Source organism: Hemitrygon akajei, chromosome 29 (genome assembly GCF_048418815.1).
Source record: "Hemitrygon akajei chromosome 29, sHemAka1.3, whole genome shotgun sequence".
Taxonomy (NCBI): domain Eukaryota; kingdom Metazoa; phylum Chordata; class Chondrichthyes; order Myliobatiformes; family Dasyatidae; genus Hemitrygon; species Hemitrygon akajei.
In genome coordinates, this window is record NC_133152.1 from 23,629,357 (window position 1) to 23,653,070 (window position 23,714).

A 23,714-nucleotide genomic window follows, 5' to 3' on the forward strand; every position below is an offset into this window, starting at 1 on the left:
GATATCTTTGTTTCTGGTTGGGTCAACAAGTCTTTTTCTTCACCACTCAACATGCCTCAAAAATCAGCTTCAATGAAAGTGCACGTGTAAAGAAGGGAGGAAGTTACAAGGTTGGCTTTAGTTCATCAGATATTTAGCTAGTCCAACATACAGTTTATCAAGGTGGTAGCAATTAGTGGAAGTAACGACATGAGGCCAAGACAGGGTAAGCAAAAAGAACCCATTTCCATTAACAGGGAAGACAGTCACTTGGGGGCACAGATTTTAGTTGGTTGATAAAGAACTAGAGGAGATTTGAGAAAACATGACTTTCTATGAGTGTTTGGGAACTCTGTAGAGAAACCCTCAGAAAACACAAACTGTGGAACACAGTTAAGAGCTGGGAAGTGGGACAAACATTGCTGGCTGGCCTGAACCCAGTTCACTGAATAGTCTCCTTTTATGCCAGTGTTGGGGTTGACAGGGTGATAGACCTGAGTATCGTCTGTGTACACGTGGAAGCTAAATGCAGGTTTCTGGAGGACATGAGCAAAAAGGGAACACAAATGATGAAGAGGCGGGGGCTGTGGAATGTCTATGAAGTGACAGAGACACATAGCCAATTGTACTTGCAACACTGCTGTGGACAGAGTCCAAACAGCAGAATCTACTCACACTAACATTTCTATAGACAGAGATGGTAGGATTGCTCCACTCAGTTACAACCCTCAAACTCATTTCACTTCAAAAAGCAACTTTGTTCACTATCAAGTTTCCAGGAACAGAATGCTACTTCCACCAATTTTAAAAAGAAAGCTGGAGTCTGATCCCAAGTTCACAATCATACTTACATAAAACAGGCAGAGAACTCCACTGCACAAGCTGCCAAGTTGTAAATCACTGCCTCTGCAAGCCAGTCCCCAGGGAGCTGTGACCTGGCTGCAGATTCAGTCATGTTTGGCTCCAAGCTGAACATGAGGGAGTGACTTAACACTCCAAGTATGGTTATAAAACATAACTATGTACCAGCACAAATTCAACTCTGCCCTTAAACCATTAAAACCCCAAGGCCATTTCACACGACATGCAGGTGGGGCCAAGTGAATAATCATAAAGCTGCTAACTACATAAGCAGGCTCTTCAGCCCCAGTCACCCATGCTGACCGTGATGCTTATCTACACTAATTCCATTTGCTGCATCAGGCCTGTAGCTCGCTCCTCCTTTTCCTAGATATACAAATTGCATTTAAATAGTTCCTCTCATCCACTGTATCAAAAAGTTGCCCCCTCCCATCTCCTTATCATAATCCTACACCCTCTAGAATTTGACAAAAACGTCTTGGTCTGCCCTATCTATACCCCTCATAATTTCAGACACCATTATACAGTCTCCCCTCAACCTCTTGGGTTCCTGTCAGAATAAATTCAGTTTAAGAAATTTCTTCTATCAGTTAAGCCCTCTATTCCAGGCAACACCCTGATTTTTTTTTTCAGAATCAGAATCAGGTTTAATATCACTGGCATACATTGTGCTAAATATAGATAAAATAAATAAGTAAATCAATTACAGCAAGTATATATGTATATTAAATAGTCAAATTAAAAATAATGCAAAAACAGAATATATAAAAAAAAGTGAGACAGTGTTCACGGGTTCAATGTCCATTTAGGAATTGGATGGCAAAGGGGAAGAAGCTGTTCCCAAATTGCTGAGTGTGTACCTTCAGGCTTCTGTACCTCCTTCCCAACGGTAACAGTGAGAAAAGGGCATGTCCTGGGTGGTGGAGGTCCTTAATAATGGATACCAAATTTCTGAGGCACCACTCCTTGAAGGTGTCTTGGATACTATGGAGGCTAGTACCCCTGATGGAGCTGACTAATTTTACAACTTTCTGTAGCTTCTTTCAGTCCTGTGCAGTAGCCCCCCCTCGCCCCATACCAGACAGTGATGCACCCTGTCAGAATGCTCTCCACAGTATATCTGTAGAAGTTTTCAAGTGTTTTAGGTGACAAACAAAACCTCCTCAAACTCCCAATGAAATATAGCCGCTGCCTTGCCTTCTTTATAGCTGAATCAGTAAGTTGGGACCAGGTTAGGTCCTCAGAGATACCCAGGAACTTGACATTCCTTCTACACTTTTCTTGTAGTATAGTGATCAGATCTGTACACAATACACCAAATGAAGCCTTACCAATATTTGTACAGCTGTACATGACACCCTAACTTGTATACTTAATGCTTCGGCCTATGAATGCAACTCTGGTTAGGCCACACTTGGAGTACTGTGTCCAGTTCTGGTCGCCTCACTATAGGAAGGATGTGGAAGCATTGGAAAGGGTACAGAGGAGATTTACCAGGTTGCTGCCTGGTTTACAAAGTATGCATTATGATCAGAGATTAAGGGAGCTAGGGTTTTACTCTTTGGAGAGAAGGAGGATGAGAGGAGACATGATAGAGGTATACAAGATATTAAGAGGAACAGATAGAGTGGACAGCTAGTTCCTCTTCCCCAGGACACCACTGCTCAATACAAGAGGACATGGCTTTAAGGTAAGGGGTGGAAAGTTCAAGGGGATATTAGAGTAAGGTTTTTCACTCAGAGAGTGGTTGGTGTGTGGAATGCACTGCCTGAGTCAGTGGTGGAGGCAGACACACTAGTGAAATTTAAGAGATGACAGGTATATGGAGGAATCTAAGGTGGGGGGTTATATGGGAGGCAGGGTTTAAGGGTCGGCACAACATTGTGGGCCAAAGGGCCTGTACTGTGCTGTACTAATCTACGTTTGTATGTTCTATGTTGAATGCTTTCTCTTCTGTGTCTCCATTTGCAAGAGGCTATGAACTTGCACCCTAATATCCCTTTGTACATCAGCACTCCTGAGCTCCGTGGCATTTATTATACACACTCAGTGACCTCCTTGTTAGGTACTCCTGTGCACCTGCTCATTAATACAAATATCTAATCAGCCAATCAACAGGATCAGGTTTAATATCACTGGCATATGTCATGAAATTCATGGTTTTGAGGCAGCTGTACATTGCAATACATAATAAAAACTATAAGTTACAAGTGTATATGTATGTGTGTATATATATATATATATAAAAAAGGAAAATGAACTTAAATAAGTAATGCAAAAAGAAAGGAACAAAAAAACTGAGGTATTGTTTAAGGGTTCATTGTCCATTCAGGAATCTGATGGCAGAGGGGAAGAAGCTATTTTTAGAATGTTGAGTGTGTACCTTCAAGGTCTTGTACCTCCTCCTTGATGGTAGCAATGGCAAGAGGGCATGTCCTGGGTGACTGGGGCCTTAATGATGGATGCTGCCTTCTTGAGGCATCACCATTTGAAGTCGTCCTGGATGCTGGGGAGGCACGTGCCCATGATGGAGTTGACTGAGTTTACGATTGTGTGTATACCAGACAGTGATACGACCAGTTAAAATGCTCTACATGGTATATCTGAGTGTCTTTGGTGACATACCAATTCTCCTCAAACTCCTAATGAAAGATAGCTGCTGTCATTCCTTCTTTGTAATTGCATCGAACGAGCCCTTGCATCAGAGATGTAGACACCCAGGAACTTTAAACTGCTCACCCTTTCCACTTCTGATCCCTCGATAAGGACTGGTGTGTGTTCCTTCATCTTACCCTGCCTGAAGTCCACAATCAATTCCTTGGTTTTACTGATGTTGAGTGCAAAGTTGTTGCTGCGACAGCCCTCAACCAGCGGACCCATCTCATTTCTTTGCACTCCTTGTAACCATCTGAAATTCTGCCAACATTAGTTGTATCAGCAAATTTATAAATGCCATCTGAGCTGTGCCTAGCCACATAATCGTGGGCACGGAGAGAGTAGAGCAGTGGGCTAAGCACACATCCATGAGGTGCACTGGTGTTGACTGTCAGTGAGGGGGAGATGTATTTTCCAATCTGCACAGACTGTGGTCTCCCGGTAAGGAGGTCAAGGATCCTATTGCAGAAGGAGATACAGAGGCTCAGGGTTTGGGTTTTGTTGATTACAACCGAGGGTACGATTGTGTTGAATGCTGAGCTGTAGTCAATAAACAGCAATTGGCACTGGCAGCAACTCAATGCATAAAAGCATGCACACATGATCAAGAGGTTTAGTTGTTGTTCAGACCAAACATCAAAAGGGGGCAGAACTGTGATCTAAGCTACTTTGACTGTGGAATGACTGTTGGTACTAGATGGAGTGGTTTGAATATCTCAGAAACTGCTGTTCTCCTGGGATTTTCATGCACAACGCTCTGGAGTTTAGAGAATTATATGAAAAACAAAAATAATCATCTAGTGAGCATCAGTTCTGTGAACAAAAACACCTTGTTAATGAGAAAGATTAGAGGGGAATGACCAGACTGGTTCAAGCTGACAGGAAGGCGACAGTAACTCAAATAACCAGAGTGTCACAACAGTGGTGTGCAGAACAGCATCTCTGAATGCACAACACGTCAAACCTTGAAGTGGATGGGCTACAGCAGCACACCGGAGTTGTAACTACGTGAGCGTATGCCCTATTAATCTTCCTCTGAATGGAAATCAGACCCTAGTTATGCAAAGGAGGAAAACAACAATAATAATAATAATAATAATAATAAAAAAAGAACAGTTGGAGGAACTCACTCCAGGTGAATAGTTTCGACCTGAAACGTTGACTGTCTAATTTTTTCTACAGATTCCTCCAGTAGCTCATTTTTTTGATCCAGATCCTCAGTCTTGTCTCCAAAAATCCAAAGTATATCGCCAATGTGTTGTGCTATGAAAGGGATGCACTAAGAATTGAGGGAGGGTTATGAGAGACTGAGACTACTGGGAGGAGGAGAGCATTGCAACATGCCAAGGAGGGATACTGGTACACAAGGAAAGAAGTGGGAGGCTCTATGTTGGGAGGTTAAACACTGCAACAAGAAGACAAGAGAGAAAAGAAGCAGAAAGAGGGCACTGGAAAAGGAACAGCCAAGAATGTTTTTCATTTTATTTTGGATGGATTAATGGAAACACTGACTACACCAGGCGGCGAGATGGTTTTGCCTTTTAATCAGAGATTTCCAAATAATACTAAACGAGTCACGCAAGAGCTGTTGCTCTGATGTGGCCACAGGAGATATTTGAGATAAATAACTTTCCTATATCCCATTACTGCAGTGCATCATCGCAGTTATGATTCAACTTTGCTGGTCACCTTTCATAAATCAGGCAGCAATTATTAACTTGATTTCTTGCCATTTTCCACAGCCTACATCACGTATTACAGGGAGAAGGTTGGTGACGCATACGGAGGAGTTCCTTTGCTTCGGGGACTGTTTTAAACCATTTTTTGGCTAAAGTCTGGAAATTATGATTAGCACTGAGGATAAATAAGCCAACACTATAAAGAGATTTATAATACGTGATTGCATGAACAGCTAGAATTTTTTTTAGTTACACGCAACTTCAGTAATGACTTGCACTTAAACACCCCAAGGCACTTCACACAAATGTAGTCGATCAAAATTAAAACTAATCCATGGAAGACATTAGGATGGAGAACAGATGCATTGTAAGGAGGGTCTTCCAGGAAATAGTCAAAAGGACAGCAGACGTGATTTAGGATGGGATTTCCAAAACACATTAGTTACTATTATAGAATGTAATTGCCAATTAGGAAGATTTTGGCTTGTCACATTAATAACAATGAAATTAATATGAGAAAAAGCAGGAGCGAAGCAAGCATTCTCTGCCATCGATTACATCATAGCTGATTTGACTGCAGCTTCAGCTCTACCATATTGCCTAATCCAGGGGTTCCGAACCTTTTTTATGCAATGGACCAATACCATTAAGCAAAGGGTCCGTAGGCTCTCGGTTGGGAACCCCTGGCCTAATCCCACCTTGACACCCAGTGGAGATGTCTTGGCAGAACACCACGACCCTCAGCTTCAGGAGCACCTATGCATCGACATTTGCTGTGGAGGAGAGAGAGGCAGCCGGAGTGAACAAGTTCTCCAAACTCTCTGTACCCAGCGTGAGCCTGTAACTTTGCATCTCTAACTAGGAATTCTATGTGATACTGTCATCCCTCTTTCCATTTAACACTGGTTCACCAACACAAAGCAAATCTGATTTGTTATTTACTTATTCACCAATACATATGGAGCTCTAATCTGCGGCCAATTGCAACCCAAAAGCTTTCATCATAGCTCCTAACTGACTTGCCCTCCCATGCATGGCTGAGAAGTATCTTCAGATCTGAGATCTGACGTGGATGATTTGCCCTTTTAAGAAAGAAGACCCTACCATTTATGATAGACTGGCAAGACATTTTGTGGCCCATTTCTCACTGCCTTGAGCAAGTGGAGCTAAGTGATTTCCTTGAATTACTTCTGATGAGGTTCCACAAAAAGTTAAGAAAGGAATTCCATAATTATGGCCTCGGGAAAATGTAAGAATGGCGAATTTTGTTTCTTTTTTTTGTGCTGGGGGTGGGGGTAATGCCTTTTCTTTCGACACCTCCTATGGCTTTTCTGTATTACATGGCTATCTGGAGAAGACTGATATCAGAGTTGTATTGTATGGTATGTGCATACTTTGACAATAAAACCTATATATCATATGGAACAAATGTTTAAAGTGCTGCAAGAGTATCTCCAAGATACCCTTATAAGTTAGTGAACTCTTGCCTCACTGTGTTATTAGACACTGCAATGGTGGCAATGTGGTTCAATCTGTAGGCAGCAGGAAGTTTTAATGATGTAAAGCATCGTGTGTTTTTACAGCTGCACCCATGTAGCTGTGAGAAAGTACTTCATCACGCTTCTGCCAAGTCATGCTGACCCACTGCTTCTGTCCTCAAATGGCATTTATTGTCTCTGAGTCAGTTTATGGAAGTGGGGTTTCTTATTGAGAATTAAACGCATGGTGGTACACAGGCTTAACCACAGCTCACTAAAACATTTTACTTGGCTATTAATGATACATTGGCATGTAATACAATCTCAGGAATGTCAATCTGTTCAACAAACAAGGCTCCCGCTGATAAAGAAACTATAATTTATTAACAAGAGAAAAATCTGCAGATGCTGGAAATCCACGCAACACACACAAAATGCTGGAGGAACTCAGCAGGCCGGGCAGCATTGATGGAAAAGAGTAAACAGTCAATGTTTTGGCCAAGACCCTTCATCAGGACTAGGAAAAAAACACTCGAAGGTGGAGGGAGAGACTGAAGAAGTACAAGGTGCAAGGTGATAGGTGAAACCGGGAGAGGTGTTGGGGTGAAGTAAAGACCTGGGAAGCTGATAGGTGAAAGAGATAAAGAGCTGGAGAAGGTGGAATCTGATAGGAGAAGGTAGAAGTGGAAGGGGGAAGAGCACCAGAAGGAGGTGATGGGCAGGTAGGAAGATAAAGTGAAAGGGGGAAAACAGGAATGGGAATAGTGAAGGGGGGCAATTATTGAAAGTTTGAGAAATCTATGTTCATGCCATCAGGTTGGAGGCTACCCAGACAGAATGTGAGGTGTTGCTCCTCCAACCTGAGCATGGCCTCATGGCGGCAGTAGAGGAGGCCATGGACTGATATATCACGGGGTCCAGGGAACTTAAAGTCATTGATAAGATCCAAAGCGTGTGAAGTGTCACGAATGTAGGTAGGTAGGGATTGAAATGAGTGGACAAAACAGAGTTGATGTATGCAGATACAAGTTTGGTGGGACAGGAACAAGTAGAAACAATGGGTCTACCTGGACAAACAGGTTTGTGGATCTTGGGTAGGTGGTAGAACGGGAGGTAAGGGAACTATGAGGTTGCTGGCAGTGATGGGAGATCCTAAGAGTTAATAAGGTTAGGGATGGGGCAGATGACAATGGCCTGGTGCTCTTTACTGGGGTCCTGTTCAAGGGGCAAGTAAGAGGTGGTGTCTGAGAATTGTTGCCTGGCCTCAGCAAGGTAGAGATCAGTCTGTCAGACTACTACAGCACTCCCTTTATCTGAAGGTTTGATGGTAAGGTTAGGATTTATTGCAGAGAGTGGAGAACTGTGTGCTCAGAAGGAGGGAGGTTAGAATATTTTATTAAGCACAAATTCATGTTTGTTCATCTAGAATTTTGAGCTAATCAATTTTAAGTGGACAAGGAATGAAATTTAAACTCCCAACAACTGGATTTGTGGATTTTACATGATACAGATGTGAAGCTCCACTGTATTTGATGATAAAGCATGGAGTCCCGTGATATAAATGACAGTTATCGTAATACAAAGAGAAAGAGTAAAAGAATGATCTGTCAAAGAACAATTAGAAACCAGTTTTAAAAAAAAGGAACTAAACTCCAAACCGACTCTAGTCCATATAGAAACCTTGCTTCAGTCTTCAAGGTTAAAGATCTGGAAATGAGGATTAACATTCCAGAAAACCATAACTTCAATGAAATTCAACAGCTCTCTACAAGCCTGGCAGTACCAAAATGGCTGTACTACTGAGGATTTAAACTAGACAGTGGGAAGGATCAGGTGAGTGGAATTTTAGCAAATTGGAGACTATGGGAAAACTACTGTACATTGAATGAGGACAATATTCGCGTATGGTTGTGATTCCCACTGCATAGTGCCCAGCCAGTGAATTAAGAAAAGCAATTTGGACCCAAAAATATTGGGTGGTCAGCAGCTAAATAATAGCTAATGTTTGTGGGAAAGTCAAAACGAAAGGCAAAAGCTGAATTTCCCAAAAACAAACAAAAACTAGTTGGCAAGCTAAAGCTCTGGTCATCAAAACATTAAGCCCTTTAAAGGGATTGTATATGAATTCTGCTCCATAATCCAAACTCCACAAATAAACAACATTTTCATCTTTGCCCTGCTTTAGACGATTAAAAACTTTATAAACTGTTGGAGTCATCAAATGTTAGTTATAATCAGAAACTTTACTATACTGGAGCTGAGACAGCTAGCTTCATTAGCATTCACTGTGCATACTTAAATACTAATCAAAATTAATTCACCATCAAGCTGTTATAGAACAGTATCAAATTTCTTTTCATAGTAACACCACACATATCGCACTGATTACAGTAACTGAATTTCATTCATTATTAAGCATGTTTAAGACTCAAATTATGACTTTTAATGGTAACTTCACACAAATCACATTACAGTGAACACTGCAGCTGTGACTCTATTCAGACAGAAAAACAACTGCATCACTGAACCTAGGATGTCAAATATCTGTAAAAAGAACACAGAAATAAAGGAACTTCTAATTCTTCAACAGATATGTTTATATACACCCCAGATGTTCCATTCAGTAGTACTCCATCAATATGAGCTTATTCATGGATAGTCAATATTTAGATTTTACCAGACAGCTGTTAACTACATGGTCCAAATGGCTCTATACTGACCTGAACGTAAGTGTCTAGAATAAATAGATGTCATTTATCCAAGGAAAACATGGATGTTATAGCAGGGAAAGCAGAGTATTTGGAGGAACATGTAGATGTCTGGATTACCTTCCATGTAAGCAAACAATTCTCATTATGGTTATGTACTTCATTCCCAAAGATGTTCATCCAACTCTTAAAGGGGTTTATAAAGCCAGGTGGAGAAAACTGACTTCCAGTAATTAAGAACGTGGGACTTTGGCGGGGAATCTGGGACATGGCTTACATTTTACTGAGTTAAGATACAAAACACTTCTGTGCTACATGAAACGCTGTCGTAGGAAAGCAGCATCCATTATCAGAGGCTCTCGCCACCCAGACCATGCTTTTTTTCTCACTGCTGCCATCAGGTAGAAGGTACAAAAGCCTCAGGATGTACAGCACCAGGTTCCGGAACAGTTACTACCCCTCAACCATCAGGCTCTTGAACCAAAGGGGCTAACTACACTCACTTGCCCACCCATTGAGATGTTCCCACAGCCAATGATCTCACTTTAAGGACTGCTTATCTCATGTTCTCGCTATTTATTGCTATTTACTTATATTTGCATTTGTACAGTTTGTTGTCTTCTGCACTCTGGTTGATCTTTCATTGATCCTGTTTCAGTTACTATTCTATAGATTTGCTGAGTATGCCCACAAGAAAATGAATCCCAGGGTTGTATGTGGTGACACACGTGTACTCTGATAATAAAATTCATTTTGAACATTGAAATTGTTAGAAGCTTAAATTGACAGTGATGCTGGATCAAATTATATATTTTTATTCAGAGATCAATTGATATCAGGTAGCCATAGATATAAGGCTGGGATCTTGTTGAAATGTGTCGGGAATCTCCACACAGCTTTCACTGGACCTGGATCGAGAGGGCAAATCTCACTGGTGCGCAGCATTCTTGAGCAAGGCAGTGAGATCCTTGGCAAATATGCCTTGGATGACAAGAGCAGAAGATCCCCACCCACACCTCTGGAATGCCCTTGATAGGCTTTGACAGTGACAGAGCTAAGAGCTGAACCTGGCCTTGACATTCAGTTCCTGTGTCTATTGACAAACGGAGCTGGAAAAAAATCGTCTAAGTACCCTGTGATGTACCAGAAACACGTGGAAATAACATATATTTGTGATGCTTCCACTTGTTCCAGAGAGGAAATTTCACAAATTGCTGAAAATCTGAGTGGGATTGCAAACGGCTTCCATCTTATTTCAAAAATAAGATGGTACTGAAACTGAGATACAATGGTCACACGAAGTAATCTCAGTGACTCCCAGAGTTCAATATTAAAAATTGCAAGATTTTGACAAAACTAGAAATTTAATTTTCCCTATACCACCATTTCAGGGATGATGATGTAGAAATTATGTTACTGGACTAAATATAATCTGGGGGACACCAGTTTAACTTCAGCCATTACAATTGTGGAATTTAAATTCTGTTAATTGAGTAGATCTAGAATAAAAGGTTAACATCAGTTACACTAACCATAAAACTAACAAGCCCCAACTAATTTCAGCCATCCCTATCAGCTCTGGTGTAGACGAGACACCACCGTGGTTGACCAAGCAGCTCAACTTCAAGGGGCAATTAGCAGGAGGCAATAAATTCTCTCCTTGCCAAAGACTGCCATACCCCCATGAAGAAACACACTATTATTTTTGCAAAGAATGAGTGAAGTGGGAATTGGTTGATTTTTGGTAAATACATTCTGTTTGCATTTAGCTGTTTGCAAAGTTAAACAAGAACAAGAGGATTTTATTTATTTGTCAATTGATCTCCATCTGGCATGGCATTAATGCAGAGTTTATGGCAAGCAGACTCTATATTACTGCAATGAATGACGTAAGGGTAAATAAGGGATAAAGCCAATTGGGCATGGAACATTCAGCTAAAAAATATTGAACTATCGACTTGTTTATCTATGTCCCACCAGCAGCCTTGTAAATACTGCAGAATCACTATATTCCAACTATCTTTACTACTTATCCTGTGTTCAGTGCATTTTAATTTCATGTGTCCCACAGGGTCTTCTGGAAAAAGTACTGCTCTTAACCATCGGGAAGATTTTGCTTTCAAGGTCAGACTGTTATCATCTTTGAGTCCAATAAAGAACAGCACCACCATCTGTCACAGTAGGTGCAAAGTTTAAAAAGAAAATCAAATCTACTGTAATTTCAAGGAACACCTAATCAAAGGAAAAGCCACACCATTAACCTCAGGGGCAAAAATAAAGCAAGTTACAGCAGAAAACATGAGCATTTGCTGTAAATTACAAGCTGGAGTGCTTCATTCTCAAGGTGTACTGGATTTTATCCGATCAAGGGAAGGCTGCCAAAATGCTGCCTGACCAGTAATTGGCTAACGGTGTACAAGGCTTAAGTTATAAACTCAGATTCTTAACGTGAGTACAATGGAAATTTTTTCCCTTCCAGCAGTGGTGAATTCTACCAGAGTGCTCAAAGTAAAGATAAAAAGGTGATAGAAATGTATGAAAGGGGAAAATAACATGATAATATTTAAGATTCTGAAAGGTCTACTCCAAAGCATTATTGGGGCTGATTTTTTTTACGATAAAAACAAAGCTCCCACACATAAATATGAAAAAAAAAACTGGATTTAAACCAGTCGCAAATGGCTGTAATAAGCGGAATGTATAAACTGAGCGAAAAAAGTAAGAAAGATCAGATTCAAGCCATCTGTTGATTATTATTCAGCAGCAAGTTCATTGGCATAAAAAATAACTAACGAACTGCTGAACAGGACATAAATATCGAAGTTGACATCAGTAGGATAGGCAGCCAGTCAACGCAGCTTAATGTGGAGTGTTTGGACTGCAAAATGTTTCCTGTTGAATACACTTGTACCTCAGATCCCTCTGGCTTAGTGTCATCGAGCTGGATTTTCCTGACATTAGGAGAAAGAATACTTAAGATACTTTGCTTTAACAGGAATCTATGTACATGACCGACAGCTGGCACAATGAAACCTAGTGCCAGCAAAGAATAAGCTACAGAATCTGGTCCTGCCCGAATAGTAATATGTACTAACTAGCTGCAGAGGGACTGGATAGAATGACAACTGAAGTGCACTAGATGATAAAAGGAAAGAAGGGGAAGGAGAGAAGAGGCGAGTATAAAGGCTGCTGTCTTCAGGGATCTGTCCAAGACACTGTGCCAAGAATAAATTAAATGTTATTTCAAATTACTGGGAAGGGTTCCAGGATGGTATGGGGACAACAAATTAGAATGATCCATACAGGAATGAACATAAGAAGTAATATAGTGGACAGTTAATTAATACTGTAAAAGAGCCCTTGAGAGCAGCATCTTTGGATTACAATCTTAGAAACGAGTGAGTGCATGGTTCAAAGTATCAGATGGCAATACGGATTCCTTTTCTGGGATTGGACACAACTAAACCACATGGATTAGTTGCACCTGAATTCCCATGGGATCAAGAAAAAAAAGAGGAAAAATGAACAAGTCATATGGAAGAGAGGTAATATGGTGGGTACTCAAGAGAACAAAAGTTACAGGAAGCAACAAAAATAAATTATCTTAAGCAGAATCAAAACGTAAATATCCATGCTATAACAGCTACTGATTTGTATTGTTTCTGAAATAAATGGAGTAGAAGCTGAAAGTGAAATGCGTGGAAAGTACATTAGACAGGAGTGAGTTAAACCTTCATAAATTACACCATTGACTAAAAAACATTTACAAATGTTAATTAGTTGCTAAAGATCAATTGTTAAGTGCACTTCACCATGCTTCGATGTGCACATAATAAATCTGAATCAATTAATCTGGATTTCTAGATTATTTCTTTGAAATGTTAATGAACTTTTTGAATACAGAACACCTCGTTTAGGATCTGGAAGTAAGACAGAAGATGTCATTTTTAGAATGTGTATAATCAGGCAGTGATAGCCCTTTTGCAGAATTCCTCATTTAAAAACTAGATATTTCCTCAGTTCCTAGCCTAACCGTCAGAAACAATGTGTTCTCCTCCCCCTTTCAGTTGCAAATTAAACTGCTGGCTGGTTCCATTACTTGCTTTATTTTCTGTTTCAATTGAGAGTTCTACATGTACCTTTCTCTTGAACCAGCTCCTGAAGACAGAAATAAATTACTCGTGCTCCAAGGCTAAAGCCGACCAAGGTGACTGGTCTCCGGCCCTGTGGAAAACAACAATAAAGAAGTGAGAACAGTTGCTTATTATATCTCTCCTTTGAAGTTGCACAGTCAGCTGCTTAGAAATTAATTTGCATTACCTTGCCACATTACAGCCATTGAGATGATATAAAAGAGCACAAGAACGAAACAAAGAATGGTTGCCCACCTGGAGATCACTCAGAGCCAACTCTCATGTATATTCTACTGACACAGCTACATGAAAGGACAGAAATAGTCAGTGGCAATGAATGTGAGGAAGTACATTTGCCCGTTACTCATGTGTTAAACGAGACTCTACTGCATTCAATGTATCATTGAACTCAGATTGAGTGTAGGAGAAACTGACAGGTCTTTGATTAGAAAATTTACTGAGGAAGTAGATGATTGGGGGTGGTGGGGGGAGGATGCTGGAGGTGAAAGATGAAGAGATCTGGTTCAGATTGTCCTGAATGTCAAAGGTCAAATACAGTTCAACTCTTTTCCTGCCAAATGATTAAAAAGTGTTAAGTTGGAAAGCAGCAGGAGACCCTGACTAACAATGAGGAAAGTAGGAAAAGTAGGAGTGTAACAAATCAGGGAAAGATTAGCACCTGAAATGTACAGTATTATGGAGTATGTAACCACGTAATAACAATAAAAATGACCATGGATTTTTTTTAAAAAACAACTTATTTGGTGAGGTAGTTATGGGTATCAGACGTTTGACTTAAACCAATGAAAAATAGTTATAAATGCTTATATAAGAATTTAGTTAGACCCCACTTAAGAGTACTGTGTTCAGTTCTGGTCACCTCACTACAAGAAGGATGTGGATATAGAGAGAGTGCAGAGGAGATTTACAAGGATGTTGCCTGGATTGGAGAGCGTGCCTTAAGAGAATAGGTTGAATGAACTTGGCCTTTTCTCTTTGAAGTGATGGAGGATGAGAGGTGATCTGAAAGAGGTGTACAAAATGATGAGGGGGCATTTTGATCATGTGGCTAGCCAGAGGTTTTTCCCCAGGGCTGGAATGGCTACATGAGGGGTCATAGTTTTAAGGTGCTTGGAAGTAGGTACAAGGCGAATGTCAGAGGTAAGTTTTTCACACAGAGTGGTGGGTGTGTGGAATGCACTGCCGGCAAAGGTGGCAGAGGTGGATACCATAGGGTCTTTTAAGTGGCTCTTAGATAGGTACATGGAGCTTAGAAAAATAGAGAGCTATGCGGTAGGGAAATTCTAGGCAGTTTTTAAGAGTAGATTACATGGATTGGCAGAACATTGTGGGCTGAAGGGCCTGTAATGTGCTGTAGATTTCTATGTTTCTATATGTCCAAATTAGGAAGTTGTATCTTGAATAGAACTTAAATCCCCCACAGCTTTGCAAGTAGTGAAGATTATAGGTTGGAATCAAATTGCCAAAATGCCTTATTGAAATCCTCCTGGTATAATTGCCAAACAACATAATGATGGGGGAAGATATCATGACAATGGTGTGACAGAAGAACTTGTCAACAAAATGGGTGATAAGATTAAGGTAGAAGTACATTAGGTTGAAATTTGGTGTTATGAAAAATGAGGATGTGGTTTTGTTGTAGATCCAAGAAAAACTTCTGAATAGGATATATGTTGCCTGAGGAAAGCACTCACAGGTACTCTAAGCAGAGAAGCAAAATACTATAACAGTTTTTTTCTCTGCAGCACAGACTTAATCCCCAATACTCGCAACGCAACACAACGAGTCTCAGTTGGAATTGCTAAAATATCATTGTGTCATGCCAAAAAGAAAAATACCAAGTGCCACTTGCAGTCTCTCACTCACATAATCCAGCTTTTACTCAAAAAAAGCAAAAGATGGATTACTTTTACGGTTTCTGCAAAACCTACTATATTACTTGCAGTTTTATTTTAGTTTGGCAACATTTATGTTTTTTTTTTATTTGCAACCATTTTAAACCAGACCTACACACTTAATTCCCATATTTTAAATTCTTGATTCCACTGGCGAACATTCCAAAGCATTTGATCACCTTCTTTAATGAAATACACCATTAAAGATGTAACAGTTCAGAAGGAATATGTGGACTGCTCTAATGGGTTTCATAGTGTCACAAACGGAAGGTTAAAGAACTGAAACAACAATCTATCAGATTTGAGGAAAGTACTGTATCTTTATGGAACAGTTATGAGCATAAGTGTTACGATTTTTTAAAGAGTAGAACAGAACTTTATTGTCATTACATCAGTCAATGAAAGCAAGCATGCAGATACAGCAGGCAGCGAAGAAAGCTAATGGCATGCTGGCCTTTATAACAACAGGAATTGAGTATAGGAGTAAAGATTTCCTTCTGCAGCTGTACAGGGCCCTGGTGAGACCCCACCTGGAGTACTGTGTGCAGTTTTGGTCTCCAAATTTGAGGAAGGACATTCTTGCTATTGAGGGAGTACAGTGTATGTTCACAAGGTTAATTCCCGGAATGGCGGGACTGTCATATGTTGAAAGATTGGAGCAACTGGGGTTGTATAGATCGGAATTTAGAAGGTTGAGAGGGGATTTAATTGAAACATATAAGATTATCAAGGGATTGGACACGCTGGAGGCAGGAAACACGTTCCCGCTGATGGGTGAGTCCAGTTTAAGAATAAGGGTTAGGCCATTTAGAACAGAGATGCAGAAAAACTTTTTCACCCAGAGAGTGGTGGATATGTGGAATGCTCTGCCCCAGAAGGCAGCGGAGGCCAAGTCTCTGGATGTATTCAAGGGAGAGTTAGATAGAGCTCTTATAGATAGCGGGAGTCAAGGGATATGGGGAGAGGGCAGGAACGGGGTACTGGTTGTGTATGATCAGCCATTATCACAGTGAATGGTGGTGCTGGCCAGAAGGGCCGAATGGCCTACTCCTGCACCTACTGTCTATTGTCTACTCAGGACAACAAGATTGTGGTGCTACTCCAGTCCATGTAAAACAGATATTTACAATGCGAGCACTACGACTTAATTTTAAAAAATCCCACATAAGTGACTTTGATAGTCCATTACACCCAAAGACCATTGGTAAGCTGGGGTGTAGCATTATTCAACTGCACAACAACTTTTGGGAAGAAGCTGCTTTTCAGTCTTACTGTCTTGGTTAAGATGTTTCTGTGTCTCCTTCCAGACATCAGGAGATTGAGCGGACAGTGTCCCGGATGGGATGGGTCTTTAATGATGTTACCAGCACGCCTCCAGGCATCGAGAGTTGTAGTTTGTCTCCAGGTCTGATAGTTGAGTCCCAATGATGCACAAAGCTGTCATCACCTGTTGGATGCTTTGTGACCTGTCCTGCTGCAGCTGCAGTACCACACTGTCATTCTGTGTGTCAGAATGCTACAACACATCGATAAAAGTTGGCCAGCAATTTTTTGGATACGTTAGCTCTCCTTAAACACCTCAGGAAGAACACCTCAGTGTCTTCCCCACTACCAATGTTGCATTGACCGAACAAGAGAGCTCCTTGGTGACGTCCATCTCCAAAAACCTGAAACTGGACAGCCTCTCCACCACCTCACCATTCACGAATAGTGGGGCTTGTTCAGGACTTCTTACCTCCCTGAAGACAATTACTATTTCTTTTGTCTTCTTGATGGCGAGTGATAGGTTGTGGCCACTGCACCAACTGGGCAGTTTCAGCACCTTCTCTGTATATGTACACTCATTATTGTTTGAGATTAGGCTGATCACTGTTGTTTTGTCTACAAATTTGTTGGCTGAATTTGTACTACGAGCAGGAGTGGGCTCAGTATACAGCCCTGCGGGGCACTGGTGTTCAGGGGTGGTGGGGTTGGGGTTGATGTTCACAGTCTGGGTATGATTAGTGAGGAAGTCCAAGACACAATTACAGGTTGATGTGCTGGGATCAGATGTAATGATTGGACTATCCCAGGTGAGGGCATGGGAAGGCCTTACATGCACCTGTTATATTGGTGTACACCTGTGTTATTACCCCTCTTTGGGCAATTTACATTTCATCGGAAGTTAGGAAATATCACTTTAAGGTTAGCCTGATTAAAATCACCAGCCATGATGAGGGCCCCATCAGGGTGAGCAGCCAGTTGTTTAACACAGTTGATCTAATGTTAACTTGGTGTTGGCACGCGGAGGTATATAAACTACTGTAATATTAGCAATGGTGATTTCTCTCAGTAGCTGAAAGGGCCTGCGCTTTGTCAGTATGGATTCCAGGTGATTGATTTAGTAAACCAGGCAGCGTTAACATAAATGCACAAACCACCGCCCAATTTCTTGCCAGAGTCATGCCTTCTGTCAGCTCGGAAGACCATTCAGCCTGCTAGTCCAATAGCCACGTCAGGTACCTTGTGGTCCAGCCAGGTTTCTATAAAGAGCATAGCACAGCACTCTAATAGGTTGTTCAGCAAAGTGAGTCTTGGTTGAATCTTGTCCATTTTGTTAATCATCAACTGTGCATTTGCTAATGGGATACTTGGGAGTGGAGTCTCTTAGTCTGGTGTACATACCGGCTCTCTTGCTGCACTTCTGCCTTCTCTCATAGTGCTATCGTCTTCTGGTTGGTGTCCAACCTCACGAACCTCATCGGTAGCATTCTTCCGATCTCAAAATGGGGGATGTTCTAAATGACCCAAATAGGTGAGCTGTATGCACTTGGTACACTGTACCGTTTAAATGAGAAAAAGTTTGGTTGGACTGGAGAGCTGTAAGCTGCTGGGACTGCACAAGCCACCATCTTGGACTCTATTCTATTCTAATGACTTAGATTTTGACTTATTTGGGATAATTTCAAAATTTGCAGGTGGCACAAAGCAGAGAAGCAAATTTCAGGAGAGCATAACATACTGACACATTTCAAAATAATGCTGAAAAGAGTGAAATGGTGCATATTAGAAGGAAATTGATGGAGAAAGTAAGTTAGATAGCACAATTTTAAAGTGAGTGTCTGAGCAGAGATATTTAGAAGCTTTATAAGCACAGATCTTTGAAGATGGCAACATGTAGTAAGTCCACTAATAAGCATACTAATCTTTAGTTTTATAAATAGGAACAGGTAATGCAAAGGAAGGAGATCATATTTAAGAATAAATCAATGATTAGAAATTGTAGTAGTGAATGCAGTTCTGTGCCCACACTTTAGGAAAGGGGACAGGTATTGGAACAAGACTGTACATGTTGACTTACACTGTGATCAGTTTTGGTTTTCAAACCTGGTCACAACCCTTCCAGTCTTTGTAACATCTCACTCCCTTACGACTGTCCACAATCTACAAGGCTCTCCAAATCTGGTCCTGTTTTCACTTAGGAGATTTTAGTGCTTAGAATCTAAACCCAGGGATTCCTTCCATAAACCTTTTTACTACTTGCTTCTATTGCAAGTCACTCCTAAAGAAAAACCTAATTTCACTAAATATTTGATCATAATATTACTTATATGGACAGGAGTAAAATCTTGCCCAATAGCAATGCTCTAAAGCACCATGGGATATTTGTATAAATGAATAATATCATCCAATTGTAAGTTATTATTACCACATGGAAGTTAATCCAGAATGACAACAGGGAAGGCCTTTAACAAGGTGCCACACATGAGGCTGCTTAACAAGCTATGAATCCACAGTATTACAGGAAAGATTCTAACTTGGATAAAGCAATGGTTGATTGGCAGAAGGTAAAGAGTGGGAATAAAGGGAGCCCTTCTGGTTGACAGCTGGTGACTAGGGCTTACAGGGGTCTGTGTTGGGACCGATTCTTTTTTACATTATATGTCAATGATTTGGATAATGGAACTGATGCCTTTGTTACAAAGTTTCCAGATGATATGAAGCTAAGTGGAAGGGCAGGAAGTTCTGAGGAAATAGGAAGCCTACAGAAGGACTAGACAGATTAAGAGAATGGGCAAAGAAATGTCAGATGGAATACAGTGTTGGGAAGTGTATGATCATGCACTTTAGTAGAAGCAATGAAAGGGTTGACTATTTGCTAAATAGAGAGAAAATACAAAATTCTGAGGTGTAAAGTGATTTGGGAGTCCTTGTACAGAATTCTCTAAAGGTTAATTTTCAGGTTTAGTCTGTGGTGAGGAAGGCAAATGGGATGTTAGCATTCATTTCAAGAGGGCTGGAATATAAAAGCAAGGATGTAATGTTGAGACTTTATAAAGTATTGGTGAGGCCTCACTTGGGAGTATCGTGAGCAGATTTGGGCCCCTTATCTTAGGAAAGATGTGCTGAAACTGGAGAGGGTTCAAAGGAGGTCCACAAAAATGACTCCAGGATTAAATGCCTGACATATGAAGAACATTTGATGGCTCTGGGCCTGTATTCACTGGAATTTAGAAGAATGAGGGGTAACATAATTGAAACATCAAATGGTGAAAGGCCTTGATAAAGTGAATGTAGAGAGGATGTTTCTATGGTAGAAGCATCTAAAACCAGAGGACACAGCCTCAGAATAGAGGGGCGTCCTTTTAAAACTGAGATGTGGAGGTATTTTTTTTAGCCTGAGATGGGTGAATCTGTGGAGTTCTTTGCCACAGTCAGCTGTGGGGGTCAAGTATTTATGTATATTTAAGGCAGAGGTTGAAAGATCGAAAGGAGGATGAGGAGGAGAAAAAAGGATCAGCCATGATTGAATGACAGAGCAGACTCGATGGGCCAAATGGCCTAATTCTGCTCCTATTTATTTATGGTCTTATGGATAAGAGACTTCAGTTACACAGAAAAACCAGTGAAGCTGGAATTGTTCCTTTTCATGTCTATGAGGCTAAGATAATTTAATGCAGATTTTAAAACTTACAGGGGCTGAAGCCAAAGCAGCTAACAAATGGGTTGGTAACCAAAGATCAATGATAAAATAAATGAGAAAAGTGATAAACAAATAAAAAGGCTGTTTATTAAAACACAATTACTGGTACTTTTTGGAATGTACTGTATGAACAAATAGAGGAACCAAATCAATAATTAGATACAGATTTGAAAAGAAGGAAGTAGCAGGATTATGAGGAAAGGGTAAGGCATGGGGTCACTTCAAGTGCTATCCAGACATAAAGGCTTGAATATCTGTCAATATTGATTCCTTCCATAGTTGTTTGTATGCACCATGTCTCCTGTGCAAGGAGATAAGAGACAAAGCAGAAACCAAAGTTCAAAGTACATTCATTATCAAAGTATGTATACATTACACAACCTTGAGATTCATCACCTAACAGGCAGCCATGAAACAAAGAACTTCCCCCTCAAAAAATATATATAAATAAAAGTAAAACACCCTGTACACAAAGAAAAAAATCATACCCATTAAAAAACATGAAAGAACCCATAAAAAGATCGTTGAACACCCAATGTGCAGAGACAGAAAAAAAACTGCAAGCAAATCATGTTCTGAATTGAAGCCCACAACAGGGCCCCACAGTTCAGCACAGAGCTGAGTAAACCTCGTGGAGCAGCAATCAGAACTGGCCCACCCCTCGGCCTCGGGCCCTGACACCCTGACCTTTTCAATCTGGCCCTGCACCTAAGTGACAACCAAACATCAGGTTCAGACACCTCATTGCACTCTGGGGCCTGGACCTCACCGCTTAAACACGCAGCAGTATAGAAACAGAATCCACAAACAAGCTGGAAAACTAATTATAGGACTATAATGATGTAACTGGAGGGAGTACAAGTTCTCTATTATTGCTAGTCAATCCAAATCTTGTTTTTCTCTGCAAAACTTTGGAAAGATTTTTTAAAATGACGGACTTCTACATGCTGATTTGATGTCTGTGAGGAACCTGGCTGCTCAGTTAGTTTGCTAACTTAATTACAGATATGGTGTTGATTCCTTCATATCTGACAACTGACATAAGGAAAGCAGAAATTGACTTGACAGAGGTTTCTTCATGGTCAGTTGCTGCTGACCTAGAAATTCATGGTAATGCTTTTTGAAAGTCCTATCAAAGATGGAGGTCACAGTAATAATGAGCAACACACATAAAACATTGGAGGAGCTCAGCAGGTCAGGCAGCATCTACAGAGGGACAGGAACAGTCGACGTTTCAAGCCGAGACCCTTCTTCTGGGTTTGGTGTGTTGATCCAGATTTCCAGCAACTGCAGATTATCTTATGTCAGAGTAATTACAAGGATTGGTGGTTGTAATGCAGGTGAAAACATTCATCCATGGTTTACACATTTCTGGTTGCCTTTAAATTGTTTAAAATTCCTACAAATATCCATTGTCTTGATCCTCTTTCAGACATTGTCTCCCTTCCCATAATTTACTGCATTGAAAATGAAAATCATCTGTAACTTCTTGAGGATTCTAATCCTCCCTACTTCTCAAAATTAATATCGAGTGTGTTCTCAATGAATTACATTGCATCCTTTTTCCTACACTACCTTTAGTGTCAAAATTCTCATCATCCACCTGGGCCCAAAAACAATAGTCTCTCTAAGTTTTCAAAAACATCCCTCAATCAAATATTCATTCAGCACCAATGATGCTCCTCCCTCAATGATCATTTTTCATCTATGGGCAGAGCTCTGGGATACTGCGCTACATGAAAGGCACAAATGAAGATGCACAAGTGGAAGACAGGTTAAAAAAATCAAAATACATTGCACAGTTGGACAAGCTGGTTGCATTCAATCCAAGATAATAGCTAGTGTGCGGCACTGGATACAAGAAAGACATGAAAGTGCATCTGTAATGAGGGAATAAAAACTTTCAGAAGGAAGAAATACTGGAGAATTAAACAAACAGCTTGGGTCTTCCACGATGAACCTTGGATATATTTTATATTAAAACAATTTATTAACTGGTCTGGACAAGCATACAGAACGTGCTTATGCATATGTTCATAAAGCTGTTAGCTACTCGGCTTGAAGCATGTCTTTTACCTGCTGTCTGCTCAGCAGCACATGGGCCAAATGCTTCCCAACTTCAGCGGATCGACTGAGGCAGACTCCCCACGGATTGTCGATGACACTGGCAACAGTCAGTAGTGAGGCTGGCCATGCCAATGCAGTCACGATACCTTCGAAGGACAAAGGTGAAGTTGCTAATAAATATGACCTGGACATGAATACATTTCAACACCAGTACTCCTGCCTCTACAGAAAGTGAGATCCATGAACAGCTATTCTCCTCTCATTTAGGTTCCGCTCCAAAAGGCTAATGTGGAAATATATTCAAAACATTGAGATTTTGAAAATGTAATTAATCTTGTAATGTAACAAAATTGAACCTGTATAATCCCAGACTGCTTTGCTATAAGTGTATATGTGTCAAGAGGCAAGTAATGTCCTCATCATTGTTCATTGTGTAACGATGCTGGCTTTGAGTACTGTAGTTGTGCTGCAGTGGAGGAGTTCACCTCCAGAACAGATAACAGCCAAACAGCCTGAAAACTTGTATAAAAATAAACTTTGTAACCTGTAAATCAGAAGCAGCCTGCCATTCATGAACAGTGGAGATGTTTCTCCTTGCAAGCAGTAAACACGTCTTTGAACAGACCCACTGTGCTTTTTTTTTTAGGACTCTTTGTTATAAGACCTAGGAAAGGGTATACAGCACCGCCCAGCATCACACCACAGGAATAGCTGTGCAATACAGTACCCATAACACATCAAGGTCTTCCGTTCAATTTAACTCCTATGCATGGCACAGAAATCAATTAACTACCAAGCCGGGAGTAGCAACAAAATTAAACAATCATGAAGAATATAGGAAATAACTGGCCACCCCCTGCCGCAACCCTTCATTTCAATCACAAGGCAGGAGGCTGCTTACAGGGGCCCAAAAAGCAGTTTAAGTATTCTGAGAGGAAAATCGAAAAGAACCTGGACTCCCAGGCTAGTAAAATCTCTGGCTGAGTATCTTTTCCTCTGGCTGCCACTACTAATGAATTTTGCTTTAGGTAAGAGGCCACCATCCATCCCCAGCTCCAGTCTGAGATCATAATACAAAGGTAGGTGGAGGAGCAGGTAGTGTTAAGAGAGCAGGGAGTCTGCAGAAGGACCTAGACAGATTAGAAGAATGGGCAAGGAAATGGCAGACAGAATACGGTGTAGGGTCGTGTATGGTTATGCACTTTAGTTGAAGGAATAAAAGTGTAGAATATTTTCTAAAGGTGGAGCAAATTTCAAAATCAGAGGTGCAAAGGA

General features: G+C 40.7%; 1 protein-coding gene across 4 annotated transcripts in view; it reads right to left on the reverse strand.

Moving 5' to 3' along the window:
• The window catches only part of tmco4 (transmembrane and coiled-coil domains 4), a 92,593-nt gene that overhangs the window by 31,235 nt on the left and 37,644 nt on the right, over positions 1 to 23,714 (reverse strand). For all 4 annotated transcript variants that reach the window (XM_073031883.1, XM_073031886.1, XM_073031885.1 and 1 more), the window contains 2 exons: positions 22,449 to 22,585; positions 13,500 to 13,584 (listed from right to left, as the gene is read on the reverse strand). In XM_073031883.1, the coding sequence (XP_072887984.1) occupies positions 13,500 to 13,584; positions 22,449 to 22,585 (222 nt within the window). The remainder of the gene's footprint in view (positions 1 to 13,499; positions 13,585 to 22,448; positions 22,586 to 23,714) is intronic.